This window comes from Apteryx mantelli, chromosome 3 (genome assembly GCF_036417845.1).
Source record: "Apteryx mantelli isolate bAptMan1 chromosome 3, bAptMan1.hap1, whole genome shotgun sequence".
Taxonomy (NCBI): domain Eukaryota; kingdom Metazoa; phylum Chordata; class Aves; order Apterygiformes; family Apterygidae; genus Apteryx; species Apteryx mantelli.
In genome coordinates this window covers 106247292-106270741 of record NC_089980.1, presented here as the reverse complement: position 1 = coordinate 106270741, position 23450 = coordinate 106247292, and the positions used below count along the sequence as shown (strand labels likewise).

At 37.3% G+C, this 23450-nt stretch overlaps 1 protein-coding gene across 2 annotated transcripts in view; it reads left to right on the top strand.

Moving 5' to 3' along the window:
* SMAP1 (small ArfGAP 1) overlaps window positions 1-23450 on the top strand; it is a 100753-nt gene that overhangs the window by 14343 nt on the left and 62960 nt on the right. For both annotated transcript variants that reach the window (XM_067294120.1, XM_067294119.1), the window contains exons 2-4: window positions 10479-10612; window positions 15494-15579; window positions 20215-20290. In XM_067294120.1, the coding sequence (XP_067150221.1) occupies window positions 10479-10612; window positions 15494-15579; window positions 20215-20290 (296 nt within the window). The remainder of the gene's footprint in view (window positions 1-10478; window positions 10613-15493; window positions 15580-20214; window positions 20291-23450) is intronic.

Here is a 23450-nt window from a genome sequence, read left to right as displayed (position 1 = left end):
GGTTGCGGAGTCTCCTTCTCTGGAGATATTCAAAACCTGCCTGGATGCGATCCTGTGCAATGTGCTCTAGGTGACCCTGCTTGAGCAGGGTGGGGTTGGACTAGATGATCTTCAGAGGTCCCTCCCAACCTCAACCATTCTGTGATTCTGTGAAATACAGCAGCTGTATCTCTTAAAGAGCAGGGGCTGAGGTACAAGTGTTGTGTGAGATGTGTAAGTTCTGTGGATTGGCCCAAACCCAGCTATAAGGATGGGTGTGGAAGCACTCCAAGGTCTGAGCTCTTTGCTAGGGCAAGGAAAGAACAGCAGTGGGGTATGGCAGGGCTGGCTTGCAGGCCCTTCCTGGGGATTTGTAGGAAGAGTCTGGGTTTGTTCTACCAGAGTTTAAAGCAGGGAGGGGCTTGATTACGCTCTCTTCAACCTGCTCCTTTCCATGATCTTGCATTAAGCTTTCATGTCCATGAAAGGCTAGTAGTACTGTTTCAGTAATACTTGAGGATCAACCAAGAATGGAGCTGCATTTACATAATAAACCATTCCTGCATCTGAGAACTGCAATACACTAGTGTTTGTGGAGGAGAACAGACTGTCTGTAGGTAAGAGTGGAAAGTGTAGCATACAAATCTACTTACTCTGGTCTGTTTACTTGCAGAGGATGTGAGGGAAGACAGTATGTGGGAGAGGCAAGTAAGTAAGAAAGTCTTAGCAGTGAACATGGAGAAAGTTGGTGCAACAAACTAAATGGCCAGTATCACATATGATTTCGGTCTCTTTCTACAGTCCAGAGACTGGAATTCAGCCCTCTGCTTGTTGTCTACAAACTCAGGTCTCTGGTTCCTCTCTGCATCTTTTTCAAATGCAGGTTCTCATGGGAGAGGGCATGGAGGTGACCAGCTATTTACATACTTTGTAAGGCATGCAGAATCCAGGAGGAGGAAGAGCATCTCCAGCGTTACCGAGGGCCGTGCAGACGTAACATTGCTGGGGGACTTTACTAAAGCAGTCTACTCAAATACAACTGAAGAGCAAAAATGGTAAAGGGAAGCTGAATTAATGCAACTACTAGATATATAGTCTGGTGAATAAAGGAAACTTTTCTTTCTTGTTATTTATGGCAAGCAGCCTGTACTATAAACTGGACTTGCAAACAAATCTTGTCTTATTTCCTAGTTTTTTGTCATGATTAGCTGCAGAGAAATCTGCAGGAGGGGAAAATTTCTATTGCTGGCTGAAGACTTTCCACAGCAGATGCTTTGTATAACCTTTATCTTGTGCCTGGCTACACAGGGGGACTCTTGCTGTACATCCCAATAGAGCAGCATAGATTTACAGATACTTTTTTTCATCAGTGATACTTAATGCCTAGCTATCAACTTAAAAGATTATTTTAAGATTTCTCTTACTGTTTCCCAAATTTTCTTCCTTTTATACATAGAAAAGGACACTTAAATTGTACAAAAAAAAAAAATATATATATATATATTTAAGGTGGGGGAGGGGGAAGCCTGTCAGCTGTTCCTTGCTGTTTCCTTGCAAGGGAAAAACTGCAGTCAAGACCAGCTCCAGAAGCTTACTATTAATACTCTATTATGCCACACAAGTTTCTCTTTTTAGAAAGACTATCAAATGCTGCTAATAGGCAGTGTGTGCTTGCACACCTTATTCTTGCAGCTTGAACTGACATCAGCATTGTTTTTTCTTTACAAGCAAACAAGCTGAATAAAATTAGAATACTACTCCTTAGCCAAAGTTGAATTTGATATCCAAAGCTGTTAGCTTTTTGAATCTGTTGAGATTGGTACTTCTGGCATTTCTGGTTCTTAAGGCAGTGACTTTACTTTCCAAAGAGTGTACTGTGGCACCCTAGTGTCCCACAGAAGTGGTAGGAATGCTGTGGTATTGTCCTATGCACTCTGCATATCTGCCTTTGGTAACCAGACTTGAGGCTGGCAGGTGTGATTCACCGCCAGCGATCAGGAGCTGCTCTGTGACAGTTCAGTAGCCTGTCGTGATCCTGCTTGCCTACCTCTACTGGGCGTTCAGGATGGTTGGGGGAATCTGCAGTGTGCAACACTTCCAATCCAGGAATACAAAGTTTGGGAAGTGCTGCTTTAAAGGAAGATTAAAAAAAAAATTTTTTTTTTGAGTTAGATTGGTGCTTGCATTTAAAAAAAAAGTGTTTTAATGAGAAAGGTGTTCTACTTGCATCCTGTCATCTTAGAAATAAGATTAATAGTAGACTTTAATGTCATCTTGGGGAACAGCTCCCAAAGCCATTCTTGTTCTCCCTTTTGTCTTATCACTCTTCATGTAAAGCAATATTCAACTATGTATGGGATGAGTGTTTATAACTCCACAGTAATCTTGAAGTATTCTATCTTTTTGGTTAACAACTTCTTTAGCATTTGTGTCATATCAAATAGTGTTTGGTAAAATGGTTTTTGATTTTAAAAAAGAACAAATTTGTCTACTCACAATGTTATTCAATCAGAACTCAGATTTCTAGTAACTGACTGTTTGTAATAAGGCCAGGATACTTTCTAATCCTATCATTTTGTGATAAAATTACAAGATTTCTTACTCTAATATCTGTTTGACAGAAGCAAAAGGCTATTCATCTCAAGAATAAACTGAATTTTTTCCTGTGTGTGTCCAGTATCTGTAACTATCCAGCTCTCTGATTTACAAAGTACAATTTTTTCGTATTCCTAATTTAAAGCCCTTATACAGGAAACTTCTGATGTTTGACATGATATATGGCTCAAGTATATTCTGTGAATTTAAGCTGTGACTGCTTTAATTCTAAATTCTTGCTTATTTTTATTTAAGCTTTAAGTAGTTATCAAGTGATCCAGCTGAGTTAAGAATACTTAGTTCTGCAGCTTAAACATATAACTGAATGAGCATTCATTTTGCTGCTCTCCCATTCTAGCAAAGACTGCATACAGCCCCTGGAACAGGGATGCTCTCTTAGTCTCCTTAAAACATTTTTTTTGCAATTATTGATGCTATTGAAGCAAACAGATCAGTAAGCTGAAGGAATAATTGGAACTAGCTAATATGGATTTCTCTCTAGTCAACTTCTAGAGGTGGGACAGTCTGCGGAGGAAGAGTTTCATTCAGAATGTTTCTACATGGCTTCTTTGGAGTTATGAATAGGATTGAGCTTAACAGTTCTGTTGGTGACTATTTCATGAAAAATAGTTATGCAAGGTGGCATAACAGGCAGGACAAAGTTGTAGGAATTCTGCTGCTGAGACTCTACTACTTATCAAATTTTTGTTAAAAGTGCCCAAATGATGCATGTAAACACTGTCTTCCTGCTCTTCTTGGAATAAATCTTGAACTGCACAGTTCTCAGCCATTATCTAACAGGGCTCTGCAACAGTGTGTTTACTTGCTTGAACTGTCTGTTGCCTTCAGTGCAACTTCGTGCAGTTGAGTTTAATTTTATTTCAAATTGTCTTAAAACAACCACACTCTTGACTGAACTAATCCCCTCATACATACTTTTTTGATGTAGCAAATTTTATTTTAAGTTTGTTCTTAAATTTTGACCTTGATTATCAAAATACAGGCTTACTAAGCCAGCTAGAAGAGACTTCTAATGCCTCTATAGATCTGTTTGAGCCACAGTCTTTTGTTGCCTTTGCTTATATAGAACAGCATTTTGCGGTGTTCTTAAACTTTCACATCTGAAGACCATAGCAAGACTGTATTTGCAGTTTTCCCAGTCTTAGACTCTGGAGGCAAAGTAAGGAAGTTTTACCTGCTTTAGAGGTACATCAAAGTTAACGTGGGGGAATAGATGTGACACACAAACTTGCTTCAGGCTATTTATTCTTTTTAATTGGAAATTAATTCAGTGGATCAAGAGGTAGGTAGATACTCCCATATCAGTAGTCTCAAAAGGCTAAAGGTTCAAGGTCCTTGAAGAGCATTTTATTTGAGAATAAAGATTTCATACTGTGGTTCTTGCGTAGTTTCCTTTGCTTCAAAACTTTTATGCATCTTCTGTTCAAAAGACCTGTTTTTGAGTTGTCAGTGTCTGAAATATTTCTTCCTGGCTTTTTATTACCATTTTGAAGACTAACTGATTCAATGGGCATGATTAACATTGCAATTAAAAGTGTGGGCTTTGTGTGTGTGTGAAAGTCTGTAAATCATAGTATGGAGGTGGTGGATAGGGGTCTGCTTCTTTTGGGAAGAATGACGCAGCCTCAAATGAAGTTAGTGAGAAGCAGATTCAGAAAAAAATGAAAGGAGATGATCTTTCAAATATCAGGATTATACTGGAATGCACAGTAGTGGATTGTATTGTTTTTAAGCACATTAAGATCACCTTGACTTTAATGTCGATCCCTAACATTTTATGTTGTGGGATGAGAAACTCAGAGGAGTTGCTATAGTTCCCTCTTGTTCTTTTTCCTTCTTTAGGTATTTCTTGAGAGATGGGACTTTTTTGTGTTATGTAGCTGTTCTTGTATTGAATTACAAAGTAACTGCTACTTGCAAAGCAAAGGAGGAAAAGGGGCATCTGAAATATAAGAATTCTGGAGTTGCACTCTGATGATCTTTTTTTATCTGAATCTCAGCTCAGAAATTAAAGCCATTTCTGGAAAATGCTCATTGATTAAAATCTTGAGTAGCAGAACACTTATGTGCCACTAACAGTGTGTGTGGGAGTAATGTAGAGGGAGAGCAGTATATGCGCATGCCTATACTGATGCAAACCCCAAGAGCTGTTGGTAAGTCTTGGACAAAAAAGTGATAGTATTTAGGAATTGACCAGCAATCATTCAGGGTGAGTCAGAAGAAATTGCAAATCTGCATGCAGTTAATTCACTATTCCACAAGATGGAGCCAGTTATTTGACAAAAAGTCTGTCAACAAACAGCAGAATATGGTGAACGGAAATTAATTCAAGTAGCTTAACTGTACCTTATAGTTAGAAGGCAGGCAGGAAAAGTTTGGGTGAAAGGAAGAATTACAGAATTGTCGTCTGGTGGATGTCTTGAAAGATGTTGGCTCAAGATAAGTTTGCTACAGACTGTTTTGAGATGCATAGCAGTTAGAACGCTTTATGTGTAATAAAACTTACTGGGCTTCCTTCCTTGTGTAATGACTACTTAGTACCTGCAAGAGTGTAAAGCCAAAACTAACTTTAACTGTCTCTGTAATACAAACCTTACTTAAATTTAAAGCATTGACAAGCTTTCTTCATTTTTTTTTTTCATTAAAAATTTATCTCAAACTTAATAGTGTGTTTTTATGCACATAGTTCAAAGGGTCCACAGCAGCTTGTTGAGGTGTAGTCGCCCTTTCCTTTGACAGCAATTATAAAAATGAAAGGCCATGTGCTTGCTTTTTTTTCCCCAGTTCTAACCTATATTTGCTCCCTGTAAGTTGGCAAGAAATTTAGTAAGCGTGGATATTTTCAGTATTAGCTGTTGTTAAAGAAACCTGAACAGATGGTAGTGGACTGGTGGAGGGAAACTCTGAGTTACTGTGGTAAGGGAGGCAAACACCATCATTCTCCTACTTTGCAATCATAGCTGCAGAAATCTTATGCTCACTCCTTTGTGGGCTTCTCCCAATTCTGCCATATTCAGTTGCTTTTGTTTCCTTTTGCCTCTCATTTTACTCTATTCCATTTTCAGCTGTGGTTTTTTTTTTTTTTAATAACTTGTTTATGTGGGAAGTACTCCTACTCCTGCCTTAGTCTTTTCCTATAACCTATAGCCTATAACCTTTTTTTGCTAGTTTCTTACTGCAGCTAGAAGCTGTGTATTTAGAAGACTAAGGTGTTTAAAGCAGTTAAAGAATTTTTATACAGACTAATTCAAAGGAGAGCTAAAGCATTGTTTCATACTGTATTGACTGCTTGGACTCGCTTATAGTTAGTATATGAGTTCTATATAAACGGCTTTAAGCCGTTTATTGCTTCGGCTTTAAACAGCTGAAATCTGCTCTTGAAATGTTCTCAGTTTTTTGGTAGCTGTAGATACTTTGCAGGTAGGGAGAATATTTATTTTGTTCAATAACTATACCAACATAAAAGCTTTAGTGTGACCGGAAAAATTCTCTTCAGTTTATTTTTAAAATTTGTAAGTTATCTAGCAATCCTAAAACTTGAACATGTCTGGAAATGTTGAGTCTTGTGGCTACATACTTTCTTTGTTCTAAAAGTCTCAATGTCCTCTGGGAAAAAGGACTTCTTAAATACCCTAGATGTGTCACAATTAGTGCTGTATTTCTGCCCATCTAATTGAATTCCAGTTCTTGCTCACTTGACTTACAATTCTTGAATACAAAACTAACACAGGAATGGGAAATATTACTTGCTGTTCTCCATATAACATACAATATCTAAGAATCCAGATTAATTAATGTGAAGCTATATAACTGCTCAAGTACATGCTTCCTCTTAGTTGTATAAAAAGCTTGCACTTTTTCTGTTTTAATTTCAAATCAAAACTTAATCACTGTCTGCTTTTTAAGAAGATAACTGAATTACAGCTGCAAAATAACACTAAATATGCATAAAACTCCCTGGGTTTTTTTCTTAGTATTAGTTACTGATCTGAATGGCTACTTAAATTGTTTGCCATGTCAGACCATCCTAAGGTAGGTTGTCAAGTGTTCACAAGAATGATGCAACATTCAAAATTTTGTCTGGATGGATTTTCTAGAAGGTAGCACATACCTTCACAGCTGACCTTACTTAGCTGCGTGTTAGGAATTCAAAAGCAAATTGAAGACTAATCAGTAGACAAACAATGGTGAAAAGCAGGAAGAGTTTAGAGGAATGAGAATTAGACCTCCATCTTGGAAGTAGCAGTCTGCCTTCAGATTACTGGTGGGTTTCCTTGGTGTGTCAGGACTGCGTCCCAGAGCCTTGCTGGGCTACTACAATAGACTAGAATGAACACATAGCCATGGGACCTTGCCCTGCTCTGAAAATAACCTTTTTCCTTATGTTATCTTTAGCAAAAGATGAAAGAGGCTGAAAATACTTTTAAGCAGCTGAACTGTTAGTCTACCCATACCTTAAGTGACTGAAGAAACTGAAGAAAGTACCTAAAGTGTATATATTTTTTTACCCAGTGTTGCATTGATAGTGGTGCAGCAAGCTGAAGTGCAGCTCAGCTTGCAGACTTGAAGAGAATATGGAAAACTCTTCAAGTAAGAAGCTTGTATTCAGATGACTTTTGAAAGAATAAAATCACTGTTGTACTAAAACTTATGCCAAAATACTTAATACTGACTGATTGGTTGCACTGTGTAATACAGTTTTTGATAGGAAAGATAGCTTTACTTCTGACATAAAGGTGTTTTAAATAATGTAAAAGAGCCTTCATTGAGATTTTAATGTCTGATCTCATTTCTGAAGCCAAATATGTACAGTAGATAAACTAGCTTACTCTTCTAAATTTTGCTGAAGGAAAAACTATTGTCTCTTTAAAGAATTGAGCATAAGAAACCTGTGAATACTTCGTTAGGTGCAAAATGTCTTTTTTGTACATAAGTAAAGATCCTGACTTCATACAGAATTGGACTAACTGTAAATTGCTTATTGAATTGGTCCACATTACTCTGTTAAACTTTCCTGACTTAGGAAGGTTGGCAGACTAAGTTAAAGCTAGATGGCCTAAAGTAAATACTTATGAACAGAAGTTGCTCCTGCTTTGCGTATTAGCTGAGCGATCCTCTTTATTCATAAGCTGTCCTATTACATATTCAACCAGTGGTTTTATGCCCATACAGGAAAAATACTATTCTGTAACTTTTGCCTTTTGCCTACTGGCTTTCTGTAGCCATAATTGATTTATATGAATTAATGATTTTTTTTTCTTTGAAGTGTTTAATATTGCACATTGTCATTAACCTGAAATAACTACAGAGATTACTTGTAAACATTATTTTTTGTTTGGCCTCAGGTTTGTCAGTGTTATTCTACTGCTTAATTTGCTTCTTTATTGCTTAAATATATTTAATTTCCCTAAGTTATTTCAGAAATAAGTGCAGATTAATGAACTTTGGGCTCCTGAGAAAATAAGAAACTCTTCCTTTCCAGAAGAATAACAGCTAGTTCACAAGTGGTATTATGATCTTTCTTTTTGTTAACAGAAAGTTTTAAGCTAAAATATTAAATTACAAAGTTAAGTCTCCCTCCTCATATATTAAGGTAGACTTTAATCATGTCAAGCCTCACCCTGGTCTTGCTTCATTAATGTAGAACTTATGTATCTGGGATCATATACGCCCAGCTCAGACACTGATGTGATGTGTAGCTGTACAAGCTCTGTTGTGGTAAAAAGTTTACAGTGGTTGTGTAAATACTGTATAGGAGAAAAATGCGGACAGCACATAGATACTACAGAAATTCCTCATCCCTACAGTAACCTGATTGAAATCGGCTTCCCTCTTTAGAAGGCACATTCCTTGATTATAGGATGGGGAAAAGTTGGACAAGCTTTCAGGCAAGCCTTGCCTTGCCTTGCCTTCTTGTTTTTAAACCATTTTGGCTACAGTAAACAATTGTATAAGCTGAGGAACTTTATCTTCAGTGGAAAGCTAATGAAGTGCTTTCCCTAAGTTGAATTCTTCTTTCTTGGGTTGTACTGCTTTAGCTGAAATGTTACTATGTTCAGGCAAGTGGCCTGCAAAACTCCAGCCTTGAGCACTAAAACTTAAAATACTATAAATAGGAAAATGGGATCTTTCTGTGCTATAGATCTGCAAAAGAATTAAGGATAGGACAAGTATTCTGAGTCTGTAGTGTTTTGTGGGGAGAAAAATCTGCAGATCAAGAGGGGGCTAGCCTTTGAACTAATTAAGACATGCATTGCAGACAGCTTGGTTGTTAGGTCTTACCTGACAGGTAGTCGTTTTTCCATAGAAGTGCAGTTTTCAAAATAATGTGCTAACTTTCAGTGAGGGACTGTTAGAGCTCTTGATCTCTGAAATCTAATTTTACAATGGTAGCACTTATTTCTAAAACTGCCAGTCATCTTAGTCATTTTGGTCTTAAAGGTCAAGCAGTGGGCTTTGGGGGTCTGAGTCTTTGAGTTCATGAACAAGAACAGTAAAAGCAAAATGGCTACCCAAATTATAGCCAGTGTTTCCCCTGGTAAGGGAAAGCCTTCTTCTCATTTATTACTCTTCTTGGAATAGCATTCAAAGGAATAGAGTCCAACTGGAAGGATTTCTCTTGCTTCTTAGCATTCAAATAACATTCCTGTTTGAAATTCAAAACATAGCAATATGAGAAGCTGCAAGGACTCACTAACTTTGAAGAGTTATTAGTAAATGCAGGTCTAGAAATCTTTAAATGTGACTTTAAAATGTAGTCTTAGTCTCTTTCCAGTGCTTTAGATGAACAAAATTTATGCCTAGGACCTGAGTTAAGGATCAGAAGGAGGCAAAAATTATTTTGAAGGCCCCAGGAAAGTGTTTGTACAATATTTTAGTTCTCTGCTGCTCTTGCGTTGGTAGGCTAGACCTGCATCTATCAAACAGTGGGAGAAAACATTTGCTCAAAACATTTCCTGTCTCTTCAATATGTCTTTCTGCTTCTGATGTTAATTATTTAATCTCTTAATTCCTCAGAATTTGGAAGTAGATGGACTTTAAAGCAGTGCCTTTAACAGTGGTGGTGCTCACAGCTGGAATAAAACAACGTAAGGAAGTATGTTTAATGTGAGGCCACATAGTAACTTCAGGTCACTCGTCGAGTGTCACTGTGGGAGTTCAGGGCCAGCGTACTCTAGATCTGTGTCTCAACATGCCAACACAGCTGAGAAGCAATGATAAGGCTCACAAATCAACCTGAACCTGTGGACAGAATTCACTGGGCTGTGAATGGCAATTCATACTGTAGTTTAGGAATCAAGGTACTGAACGTATTCCATTTTGTTGCATCCCTAGTCTTGGATATTTTAATGAGTTTGTTTTACAAATTGCTGTAGAAGTGCTCCCTAAGAATCTGCGTTCTACTGTTGCAATGTCCGTGTGTGCATAAGTCTAAGGGATTTGTTACATTAATATAAGCTTGCACCGCATTTAATTTCAAGGTGTACACAGATGTATGTCTTATGAAGCTTTTAACTGGAGAGAAAGGAGTAACTTCTATTGGTTTCTGCTGTTGTTTGCCTCTGATACGTAGCCATAAGGATTATTTAAAAAGTAAGACCTTATTGCTGCTAGTAAGCTAACTCTTTAAAGTTTTCTTGAGCTTCCTAGCTTAATCTAGTTAACTGAAATATTTTGTGACATCAATTGGAAATAGAAACCAAAAATAAAATTGCTGACTATGGAGATTGTTAGCAGTGACTTGCTCACTTAGAAAAATATCTGTCAGTCCTTATTCAAAACTTCTTATTCCTGCTGTCAGCATAGAACTATGCCAAAAAAAAAATCTTCACAATATATAGAATTTTGAAAACTTAACTAATTTATTTCTCCGTTCCCCTTAGGTCCAAGATGGGCCTCTTGGAACACTGGTGTTTTTATTTGCATCAGATGTGCTGGAATACATCGAAATCTTGGGGTCCATATATCAAGGGTCAAGTCTGTCAACTTGGACCAATGGACACCAGAGCAAATACAGGTAAAATATCTTAAAATGTGTTTTCAAATTGCAAGAGTGTTTAGAAATCTGTCTTGGCTAAAGTAGTGAGAGAAAAGCGATTATTTCTACTTGCTTGATAAATGGGAAGAATACGATGAAACTTTAAAACTCAAAAAAAACTTGGTTTGGGGTTAATTGCTTTAAATTGAAGTGATTTGATCAACTTCTGGAGATGTTAATTAACTTACTCGTTTTGCATTTGGGCTGTTCCTCTGAATTGAATTTTCCAATGTCATAATAATTAACCTGGCCATGCAGCTGTTGAATAGTCATACCATATGTAGCATTTGAGTGACTATTTAAAAATGGTAACGTCTTTATCGGCAGTATTTTTAAGTGCGTGTATATAGCTAACAATTCTGGAACCTCATTATTACTATTTCAGTTATAGATGGCTACACCTGAAACTTTCTTGTTGAACCCACAGGCATGTAATACTTGCAGATTTCTTGCCATGTTCATGTTCCATGTATTCGTACCTCTGTTTTGTGCTGGGGAACTGTCAGGAGCCAGGGACTGTAGTATAAACTGTCATCTCAGCTGAGTGTTATCTTTGTGCCCTTGCTCCAGTCCAAAATAACAGAAGTTCCATCTTCATGTTGTGATTACCTGGGAATAAGATCTTTTCCTGATGACTATAAGGAGTCTTGGGACATGGAAAAAATGCTGTTACTTAGTAGATTTCTGGATGGTGTTTATAGTGTCTTATTAATATGGAGGTGATACCCCTTTCTGGTCCTGCAAGCGGCATGACAAAATCCATATAGATTTGATATGCATAATATATCCTGTGATCTCCAAGATGGAGGAACAAAGAAGTTTCAGAAATTAACTCCTAAAGGAAGTGATCAGCATCTCAGACGGCCCAGTGCCCCATTGCAGGAAAAATGTGGTGTGTAAGAGCAGTTAATTTGATGACTGATATAGTGAAAATGAAGTGTAGAAACATCTGGCTCCTTCCTCCCACAGCAGATTAAAGTGTACAGTACCGTGGTCATGGGTGTTTTAGTACGTACTCTTAGGCAGTGGTGATATATCAAAAGCATGTGTAATACTCAGTAAGAAATGTGTGACATGGCGTGTTGGACTATGATAAGACAACATATTTAGGAAACTGAAAATGAGTGGCTTTCTGACTTCAGTATGGTCTAAGAATCTATCTGTGGAGGCCAGTGCTTTCTTGAATAATACAAAAATGAGGCTTTGTAAGATGCTGTGGTAATCCTGCTGTCTCGCTTCCATCAGACTTCAGTTGTAGGCAGATTGGAAGCCTTCCAATCTGAAAATATATTTAACTAGTTCTGTGTGTTAGAGTCCATAAAACTTCTAAAAACCTGCTAAACTATGGGCTTCTGAAACCTTGTGGCTTCAGAGTTATGAGATTGTTCTGCCTATCTGAGCTGTATGCAAGGCAGCTCTGAAAGCTGTTCCTATGGGATTGAGTTAATAAGATCCTGTTGCAGACCTCCTGCTCAGCCACATAAATAATCTCTGGTACAACTCGGGTCAGTTCCGGTCTGGAACTGTCTTAGGGCACAACCAGAGCTGATGTTACAGCCGCGCACTATGGGGTTTCATACCTCTTCCTGCTGCTTTTTGGCCTCTGAAGACTATTTAAACAGTGTAGCACTTTTTCAGTAGAAGAGAATGTATTTAAATTCTGAGGAGAGAGTGGTGTTTGTTCTTGTAAGATATACAGGGAAAAGTTTCAAGCTCTTCTGGCTTCAAGAGGCTGAAATGGCTAAACAAACTGCTGATAATACAGGCTTTATTTGAGGAAGTCCATGTTTGATTCGGTCTTAAGAGCTATAATATAACAGAATAACTTTCTGATGAATGTGGCGGTTGCCACTTTGAGGTAGAGATTTGAATTAACACATCATTGTTTGAAGACCCGAATTCCTAGTTCTGAGTGGAGCAGAGCAGGAGCTTATCCTGACTCAAGTTCCCCCAGTTCACTGGAGGTTTTTGTGAGCTGCAGCTCTTTAATATTATTAATAAATGGCAGGAATCCTTTTGAAAGGACTCGTATTTATCATATTGCCCCAACTTAAATGTTTTACAATAAATAGTTTCTTATTGTGTGATATCTCTACTATAATGAGTTAAAGTTCTGAAAGCTCATTTCAGAAATGAGATTAATTATCTTTTCTGTCTCATGTTAGATATACTGTACCTTGCCACAGGGACTGTGAAAGCTTTCTCTGTGGTATCTGTAGAAAACATGTTCTAGGCCTCTTCCTGTTCAGTAAGGGAAAGTAAGGAAGAGTTCACCCATCCGTCTGACTTTTGCATACCTTCTCTTGGTGTACCAGCTGCTGAATTTTCCAGGTATGCTCCAGTGTGAAGCCTGCTCCTTATTTTCTGCTGCCTCCTTTTGACATCAGTCATTCTGGGATTATGGATGTGCTGGAGAATTGTTCCTCCATTAGCTCAGGTCCTGAGTACAGTGACAGCTATTTGCTCTGATATGCTTCCTTCACACTTGTTTTCAGCATCAATACTGCACAGGGGCCTTTTTTATTTCCTTTTTGTAATACCCAAAAGTCATCTTATTCCTGTTGCTCTTGGTCTGAGGAGCCATCCTAAGGTGTATGGCAGCATAGAGGTGCCCTTATGCCTTCCGTTGTTCTAGAGTGGTTCTACGTGGTTTCTTTTAGCAGTTGCCCCCCGTTTCTCAGTCAGAATTATGAACAGGAATCCTGTCTTGGGCTTGTTAGAGTGGACGTTGACAAGAGTACATCATCTTTGTCAGGGAGGAATGAAGATGTTCATGGCAGGCAGTTATTCTTCATAACTTAGGGATGCTGTTTAGATTGCTGCTTCAGGAGTGGAACAGTTCTTTGGCATCAGTATGCTTGAGCTTCAGGTGGTCAGGAACATGTGCAGGGTTTTTCCTTCTCATATTTTGAGAATTGCAAGTGGCAGAATTCTTCACCAGTACAAAGAAGCAGGTAGGAACTTGATCTTTTCCTCTCTCTTTGAAATTGTTGAAGCTCTGGATTTTAGTCAATGCTGAGATGCATTACGTGAGCAAATGTGAGAGACTAGAATGCAAGTGGGAAGCAAACTGTGTGCCTTGGTGGACTTTTGAGTCATGGGGACTGCTTGAAATGGATTGAAATGTTTGACAGGAAAAGCTGCAATATGAGAACAAGCTGAGCCTGGAATCTGTGTACACTGTGTGCCTCTTTCCCTGCTGTTCTTCTGCTTTTTCAGATTCTCTTCAAAGAATGTTGCTGGTTACTTGTAAGTGCTCCAGTCTAACCTAGGTAACTGTCTCTAGCACTTATTTTGTCAGTGTGGAATCCGAAGGGTCAATAGGCTTGGGGAAGATGCAGTCTCAGGACAGAGCTTTGCTGAGCCTTTGAGATGCTTCATTTTGCAGTGGATGTGCTGTCCTCTTCTCTCCTCTAGACAGGTCTTTTGAGAAGATGCCTGCCTGCTATTGCAAGGCATAATCAAATGTGCTTGCCATTCCCTCTCTCCCCCTAGTACTTCAAATCCATCTGTTTAGGAAATCCCTGCATCTTTCAGTTGCAATTTTGATTGATTTGACCATACTAGGAGGCTTGTCCAGTTGCAGGATGGTGAATTGATTTCTTCTTCTAAAGGTTCTTGAAGAGAATGGTTTTGATGTATTACCCTGTTTGTTCAGTTTGCCAGTAAATTTGAATCTAGTGCTTAGGATGCTTGTAATTCTCCATCTGAGCTCCTGAATTGTTACTTCTGCCTCTTCTCTGTGGTGTGAAGTTCCTTGTGACTGTGATTATTGACCACAAGCGTAGGGGTTGTTTGGGCCTGTGTGGTTGGCCTTTTGTGTATCCGGTCAAAGAGTGTTAATCTAGAGTGAAACCTGGGTCTGGGAGACCAGTTTTTCCATTACTTCTGACATCTTGTGCTTCTGGGATTTAATGTGTTCTCCATAACCCCTGATATTCAAAAGGCTTTTCTTTATTTTAAATCTCTGCAGATCCTAGTCCTCTTGGAATTTGCACAGCCCTCCTTGCTAGGTGATCTTAGAGTTGTGCCATCTCCACACAAGATCTTACCTAACAAGCCAGTTTGAACCTGAAGATTTGCTGTGTCACTCCCAAGATTGATCACCACATTCTAGCAAAGCTTAGCACCATTGCAGAACGCCCTATGCAGTGCTTCCCTTGTGAGCTGAATGTGCTGTTAACAGCTTCATCAAACATTCCCGAAGCACACAGATCTAATGTGGCTGTCAAATGATTGAGGGCAATTTAACTGTCCAGGAGGGTAACTTCATGTAGTTTTCCTGTATGTACAGGGGTATTTTCAAAGAAAGATTCTTGTGGTTTTGGGGAGGTGTATTTAAGAGTAACTGATATTCCTTTTATCTTACCCTCCTTTCCCTTGAATCACTCAAGCGTGATTCTGTACTGTGGAAGTGAAATGATATTGAATGTACTCGCTGGCCCCTCTGACTCACTATAAGGAGAGCGTGTCCTTTGTAGATAGTACAAGAGTTTGTTTTGTTTTGTTTCACTTCATGAGATTGAGCAGATTGTGGGCAGCCTTAGTCTACTCACAAATACCTAACATCATGTTATTTATACTTTTTTAATAATCTAGGTACTCTACTTGAACTCATAGAACATGAGGTATGGTATATTAATATGAAACTTCGGGGAGAAATCATCAATTATAGCTTATATGCTAATGTATAGAATTAGTTTGAGGAGTGGAAGCTCTTAAATGCTATAATTCTGGGGCATCCAAATTCTTTAAAACCTGCAGTGTCACTTAAGCACACTTCTAGCATTCTGACTGTTCTAGGATTTGAAGTATTGATGGTCATGAACTAATTGTTTTCTGCTGCCTTTCCTTCCTTAGTGCATGCAGGAAATGGGAAATACCAAGGCAAGATTACTCTATGAAGCTAATCTACCGGAGAACTTTCGAAGACCTCAAACAGATCAGTATCCTTTTTGTTGTAGTTTTCATGTTTAAATGACTTTAATGCAATTTAAATGATATGACTGTTTCAAGAAACTGCTAGATTTGGCAAATCGTATTGTTAATCATTTCATCGATACAGTTATATAAGTCCTGGGAAATAACAGTAGAAGTTGGAAATGGTTCAGAAAAGTTGTAAATTACTTCAGTTGTAACAAATATACTTTGTAATGAGATTTTGCAAGCCCCATTTATTTTTACTATCAAAAGAAGTAACTTCATAAATTCCATATATGTAGGAATTTAGAGTGATACCAGAGAACTCTTGAATATTCTGTCTTTGTCTTGAATAACTGCCAGCTGAAGTTAGAAGCATTTGAACAGGAAATAATGAGCTGAATGGTAAAGTAAAATTGGCATTTGGACCTTACTCAAGTGAAGTAGGGATTTCCGCCTCTTGATTTGAAGTATTCTGTAGTTTCTGGGGTTGAAGTGTATGCACTCTATGAACTGTGTGAGCACAGATGATTAGTATAGAAATATCTAAATAAAGCAAAGCTCTTTGATAGCTATCATTTGTGTTGGAGTGCGGTTATTACTATGTACCTGGAAGGGGAGGACTGGAGGAAAAACTGTCTACCACTGATAAAGAGCTTTCCTCAGGAATTACCTCTTTCATATGTACTGAATCCTTAGGATCAAAGATAATGACATTAATTTAGATTTGTATTAGCTCCTGATTTAGTGATTGTACTCCACAGGTAAGATTTGGTTCATGTAACTCTGCTGGACCTCTTAACTATGAGATCCTAAAGTTCTATGAGAACTATGAGATCCTACAGTTAAGTGAGCTGACTCTTTTCCTAGTTCTCTCAGCCTAATGGTGATACAGCCTATGGAGGCTGATAAACTGGCTTAGTCATAACTGGATCTGGATTTTCTCCTATATCCAGAAGTGGTCATGGTTCACCTGTTTATTAGATACTATGCTTGATATGTTACATGTAGAAGATCTTTTGAAGGGTCAGGCTATTTGTTATAAAAGGCGCTTGAACAAAACAGTTATGTTTCTTGCTATTCTGGTAGCTTTGAATTAAAGATAGCTAGGCATAAGAACAATAACTGGAACCAGATAGTACTGTAATATTTAGGCTATAATATTATAGAACTTTATTGCAGTCATAAGACTAAAACTTATTTGAAAATTGATCTTGAAGTTGCATATTTTGTACTTACTGCAGTTAACTTGAATTTACTGTTACTATTGCAGGAGAAGCAATAAGGCTTTACTTTAAGCTTTTGTTGTCAGATAAGACCAAAAGTCTCATTAGCTCTGTTGCACAGTAGATCTCATAAACAACAGAGATAATCAACGCTTCTGCCACTTCAGGCTTATTTTAGACTTTCAAAATAATTCTTTTGTTGACACTGTATACCTTGAGATAATTATATAGTCTCTTGAACAGTTTTCTGTTTCTAAATGCTAACTTGGTACATTCAATATATTTAATTGCATGAGTTCCCTTATTAAATGTAGCGCCGGATGACAGGATGCTAGCATTTTCTACTTTAATTCTCAATTCTCCCTCAACTTTGGCAGCTACTTAGCTGCCTGGTATAGGTGACAAGCTGCTGTGATACAGGCTCTTTTGCCTTTTCCTAATCGCTTGACCTTTGTTTGTATCAGTACAAAATCATCATTGTGTCTCTAAGCTATTCTGATTGTGAATATTTTCAATACTCTGCATATCCTTTTGGATGAGCTATGAAAACACCTTGCTATGTAATGATCATTGTTGCGTATACTGTGCTATATTAATGTTTAACTTCCAATAGCATTATGATACAGGTATTTATACTCCTGGGTAGTAGAATAGAGACACAGGATCCTGTGTGGGATCTGCCAGCAATCTCCTCCTAAAGGTCCCCTGTCTCCCTTCTGCTTCTTAATCACAAGACTGACCTTTCTAGCATTTCTCATTCTCTGTTGCACCTGGCAAGGTGTTCTGGCTTGGAAGCTAACTTTGAGGATTATCGTGATGGTTCTGTGTGTCAACATTAGCTTTCTATTTGAAAGTTGTTTTGTTCCAAGAGTAGATTAAATCACTTTATGGTTTTCTTATGCCTTCATTTTACTTGCCTCTAAAAACAGTTTTGACATCTGTTGAGTTTGCTTTAAATTCCTTTAGTAACAAGAGCACCATAGATTATTTATCTGTAGAAACTTAGAGATGGTCCAAAAATTCCTACATGTCGAAAAATGTTAACTTGAATACAGTGGATGTGTTTCAAAACACATAACTTCCTACCCCTGTGTAACAGCTTCCTGAAAACCAAACCTTATCAAATTTAAATACTTATGATTCTGTATTAATAATTTTTCAATTAAAACTTTCTAATTTGTCTGAAACATCAAGTGTGAAGTCAACCATTCTAAGCATTCTGGGAAACTGCTCAAAATAGAGTAAGATTTCTGCAGGACAACAGCTAAAATACGTAACACCAAAATCTGAACAACTAAAATTTAAAACATTTGACAAAATAAGTGTTCCATTTGAAAATGTTAATTTTGGCAAATAGCTAAGATTTCTCCTTTGAAGATAGGGTAAATTGTTCCAAAATATTGTCTCACGACAATCAACTCTAAATCAAGTAATTTCCTCCCTTCAGGTAACAATAAACTTTTATCTGCTAATGTAAGCAACATCCAGGGACTGATGCATATCAGTCAACATGTCAACTGCTGTATCTAGTTTTGAATGTTTTCAATCTACTTTTAATTATTGTTATATATTGTGAAACATCAGACATTAGTTGTAATTGAATACAGATAACCAGTTACAACCCAAAATCATATGTATGCATAGTGTACTGTTTCACTGGTTCTGTGTATCAAGTATGCTGGATAAAGCTGCCTGCTCTGGACATTGAGAACAAATTATTTCTGCAAGAGGTGTAAAATACAGGTCAGGACCCTACACTATTATTAGAAAGAAAGGGGCATGACAAATTGCAGCATGAAGATATTTCTCTTTTTTCACTGACTACAAAAGGAGTGTGGAGTGACCCACGTTGGGAAGCTACAAGTTAAAATGCTTAAACTCATCTCACTCACTTTAGTAAAATATATGTATGTTAACTATATAGGGATAAATTCTTACACCTACTGATTACTTAGTGTTGAACGCTGTCTTGAGTTAGGTGGTGAGTTAAAAGAATGCCAGTATGAGGAAATACTATCAAAAAAGCTCACAAACTCTCTGAAGATTGGGAGGGAAAACAGCTGCTCTTGTTGGCAGTTGTCTAAGTGTGGGATTCTCACTCTATTAGTTTTCCTCTTTTTTTTCAATCTCTGTTTTTGGAATACAAGGTTGCAAGAATGTTTTCCAAATTCGACTATAGCCCTGTTTTTTGCAGCAGAGGCTTCAGCCCTACATAAACCCTGCTAGTAAGCACATTGTATACCTGGTTCTTGCTTGAAGGTTCTTGAGTCTTGCTATTGGTACTTCAGCTACCTAGGAATTGCTCCTAATCAAAGCATTCATTCCTTCTGATTTTTTTTTAAGCTGAGAATGGATGAGTTGGGTAAGTAGGTTAGGTCATGTCTCATGTGACAGTTGCATAAACCAAATTAAACCAAATATGATCGCTGAGGATACAATTTGATGTGCAAAATGAAAGAGCTGAGAGTGCTCTGAGCTCAGTGTTAATCTTAAGAGCTAGTATGTGGAAATAAGGAATCTTTCCCTTGATTGAGCAAAATTGATATGGGAGTTCGAGATACAAAGCATCTGAGCTTCCACAGTTGCAATTTTGCGTTTTGGATGGATAATCATATTGCAGAACAAATTAGTTAAAATATGTTCTACAGATACTAGAGAATCAGCTTTATATATGGTTAAGGTATTCAAACTTCTTTGGAAGAGCTGCTTTAGGTGCTTACAAGTAAGCTGAGATAATAGTTGAAGAAAACACAGCTAGCGTCCTTTTTGTGATTGAGCTAGTGACTCATCAGATTTGGTCTTTTATGTCACTATGCTTGCTACTATTTCTACTTTTCCTTCTGTATCTTTTCATCAGTATTGCTTAGTTTTCTTTCCCTTCCACGGAGATGTTTATTACAATAAAGTCATCCGTGCAAGTTTTATGTTGATCTCAGAGAACAGTTTATGATCAGCTTTTGATGCATGGTATAAACTGTGCAAATCAGAAAACAGCTACATAAATATCACTTTTTTTTCTGAAAAGAAAGTAATCTTTACAAGATATGATGGCAGACTGTGCTTTAATTACTTACTGTAAGTATGTGAGTACCTTTGCAAGTATCTACAGCACTACAGCCCTGCAGCTTATAAATATTAAATTAAAATATCCTAGTTGTGGAGCATTGAAATTCTTTTAGTACATCTTTCTCATACTGGTTCATTAAAAGATTAAACTGTGATTGCTTTTTTTCTGTAGTAAAGGGAAGTTCTTTTTGGACAACGCAATAGCAGTTGTTTTGTATAAAGAGAGTTTTATGTTCTGTTGCTTTAAAACTGCAAAATGAATTGGAACAAGCATCTGATGCAATTCTTTAAACTAAAAGCTGACAAGCTATTCAGATTAATGTTGCTGTTTAACTAAATGCATGTTTTCCTTAAACTAGTTATTTCCAGAGCTGTGGAATTTTTCATCAGGGATAAATATGAAAAGAAGAAGTATTATGATAAAAATGCAGTTAATGCCTTCAATGTAAGTAAACAATTTCACTGATAATTCTTTTCTTCCTTGCAAGCTATAAGAAATGTAGAGAACATTTTGGTATAGTTTTGTATCAGAAAAGGTACTATATTCAGATATATTAAAATTAACTTTAATGGTAGAAAACTTTTTGACACAGAGCTAAAAGCTTTCTTTTGATATCTTTCAAAATCTATTTCCAGATTCTGTAAGGTTAGTATACATTGTATATGGCATCCAACAAATAGCTTGCTTCCAGCCTTTTGTATTGTGGTGTTTTGCTCTTTCAGTGCTGATTTTTATTTATTTATTTTTTTTAACAACATACTTGTAAGTTCTTTCTGAATATCTTTTTCTGTGGTACAAGAATAAAATAGGATGGCTGTTTCTTGTGACATTTTCTTCCTCATTCTTCATAAAATCTCGAGAAAACCTAAGGTATTTTGAGACCCTCTTGTGAGAGTCTTGTTGCTCTGCTGACTTCTAGAATGGTACTTATACTAAGCTGTACTGTAATAGGAAATAAGGCAGTTTTATAATCAAGGAGCTATTTGTTCACCATGGTAAACAGAATGCTTTTTTTGGCAAAGCAGTTTCAGGAATACTAGCCTTTACTGAAGTTCATGACCACTTTAGTTTTTTTGATGCAGCTATTTTGGGGGCCTATGATCGAGTTTGTGTAATTCTTATATATGTACGCGTATGTTTAAACCCTCATTCTTCTATTCCTACAGTATTGAAATACAGCCTAACATGTAACTGCGTCACTGCATCTGAGTAGGCAGTGAGCTTTGACAGGAAGATGAATGCCAGGTTGGGAGGAAAGAGCTGGAATTTATGCTGCCTTTGCCAGCGGTGAAAATGGATCTTTGAAACTATACTTTCATTTTAGGATAAAACCAAGCTGGAAACTCGAAGTGCAGTTCATTAGGTATACCTGAAGTAGAGGGGAAGTTACCTCACTTAAGAGGTGAAATACAAATCATAGTTTGAATTATGATGTTAGTTACCCTTGTTTACTTTGATTCTGAAGTAGAGAATTGGAAGAACGGTTGAAAATTATGCCTCTTTAAATAAGTTTTAAAGCATCACAAGATCATTCTAAACAGATAACCTAGGTGTCTAATACGATAGAATCCACTGCTGCTTTAATATATTTGAAAGACTGGTCAGATTTTGCTTATCCTTTTGCAAACTAATATAAACTGCTTACCTCTCATGGGACCAAGAGTAGAGCCCAGAAATCCTGAATCAACAGCATGTTACTGCTGACTAGGTAACAGCCTTTTATTTCTTCTACCTGGGCTTTCCAGTCAATGACTGACATGAGGTGCATGAACTGTCTAAAGAGACAAGAACCAAATATGTCCTATTATGAGATAATTTAACACCTGTGCATGTGCAGTCATGCACGTGCACATTCACCTGCTTCTCTTCAGGTTTGAGGGAGGCAATCTATTGGGGAATTATATATAGCAAAATGCAAGCGCACACATGACCAAACTTGCTAAGCTAGTGTAGTGGGGAGGGGGAGATTTCTGCTTGAAGTCTTGTAGCCCTCTGTCAAAAGTTTTGGTAGCATCAAAGCAGCTGATAGCATGATATTTTTATCAATAATAGTCCTGTGAACTGTTCAGAGAGTATAAGGGTTTCTTGCTTTACCTGAGTTACTTAATTTCAATGAGGTGGTATTTAAAATTATAAAGGTTTTTCCTGGGTTTGGTCCACTGTTACAAATAGCTTGTGATAAAAGCTTCAGGTAGCATCAGAGTTGTACATTTTAACAGAATTTAGTCAAAATAATATGCTATTTCATTGTTAGTTTAATTACTAGGAAGGAGTTGGCTATCTTTTCAAGTTTGTCTAACAGTACAACTTTTGTGTTAATGTATTGTCAGTTGGAGCCTAGGAGTGTATGTTAGGGTTCAGTTTTTGATTCCCTGATGCTCAGAATTCTTGTATCTTATTTCTTTTGTTAAAAAATTTTAATTGTGTAATTGTATGTTGCCTGACCACACTGTTGTAATACTAAGTTTGAAATTTTAGAGAGACATACTATGATGATAAAATTAGCTGGTGCAAAGACCAGTAGTGTGACCAAACATACAGACTAAAAATAGGCAAATATGGAAAATTTAATGACTTCTTCATGGTTCACTGAAAAGCGATGCAGAATAAAGCTTTGGGCAACAAACAAAAGTATTTTCAGTTACTAGTCCTGTTTTAAATAGGATGATACATTTAAATAGAAATCAAATATACATTAGAAAAATTTAACATCATCTGAAAGAGGCATGACTTGAAAAATACTTAACTTCAGTATTAAAATGCATAGTACTCAAACTTTCTGAGCCATTGTTACTGGGAAAATGTTAAGTGCTGATTCTGTAGCACTGCTGAAGACTAAATACATGGTATGATGTATTCAGCTGTTGTAAGTTGGTTATCAGTAACTAGTGTGACTATTTCATACCAAGTACTATGCCTCTTTCCTTTCTCTTGTTCTCCTGCCCAGACTTAGTGCAAGTTTGTGACTTGTCTATAGTGAGACCTGGGAAACAGACACCACCGAACAGTTCCTTGGACTGGGAAGCATTCTGAAATTAGGCCTAATTCTCAACCACAAACTTAGGCTTTCGCCTTGAGAATAGTGTCCTGGAATGTAGCAGGAATGATAGCCCCTAGTAGTCAAAATAAGGTTTTCTGGGTGTCTCTGTCAAATTAGGAATTGCGTACTAGGAAATGATCAGAGTGATCACACTATGCTTGTTTATTCTCTTGTCAGGTAGGGGTACTTGCAAAAAGCAGGATTTGCTCCAGAATAAGCAGTGTACCTTGAAAAAAGCCAACAAAGCTTGGGAGGAAAAAACCCTCAAAAATGATGCATTCACTGTATATACCCACACTGAAAATAGGTTTAAGATCAGGCTGAGAATGCAAGGTATAAATTAATGTGGAAGGGTTTTATGGGTGCCTTTCCATCTTTGGAATGTTTAAGCTTTTTAGGTGTTAGTTGGAACAGAAGCCTTTTTCTAACAACGGGATCTCTTGAACAGTTATATATGTGCTTGTTGCTTCGTAGTGTTACATACATTAAAAGGGGAACAAATTTTAGAAAAATGTGTAAAAATGCTCTGGTTGAAATTATACTTCCAGATATTTTCAATGTACT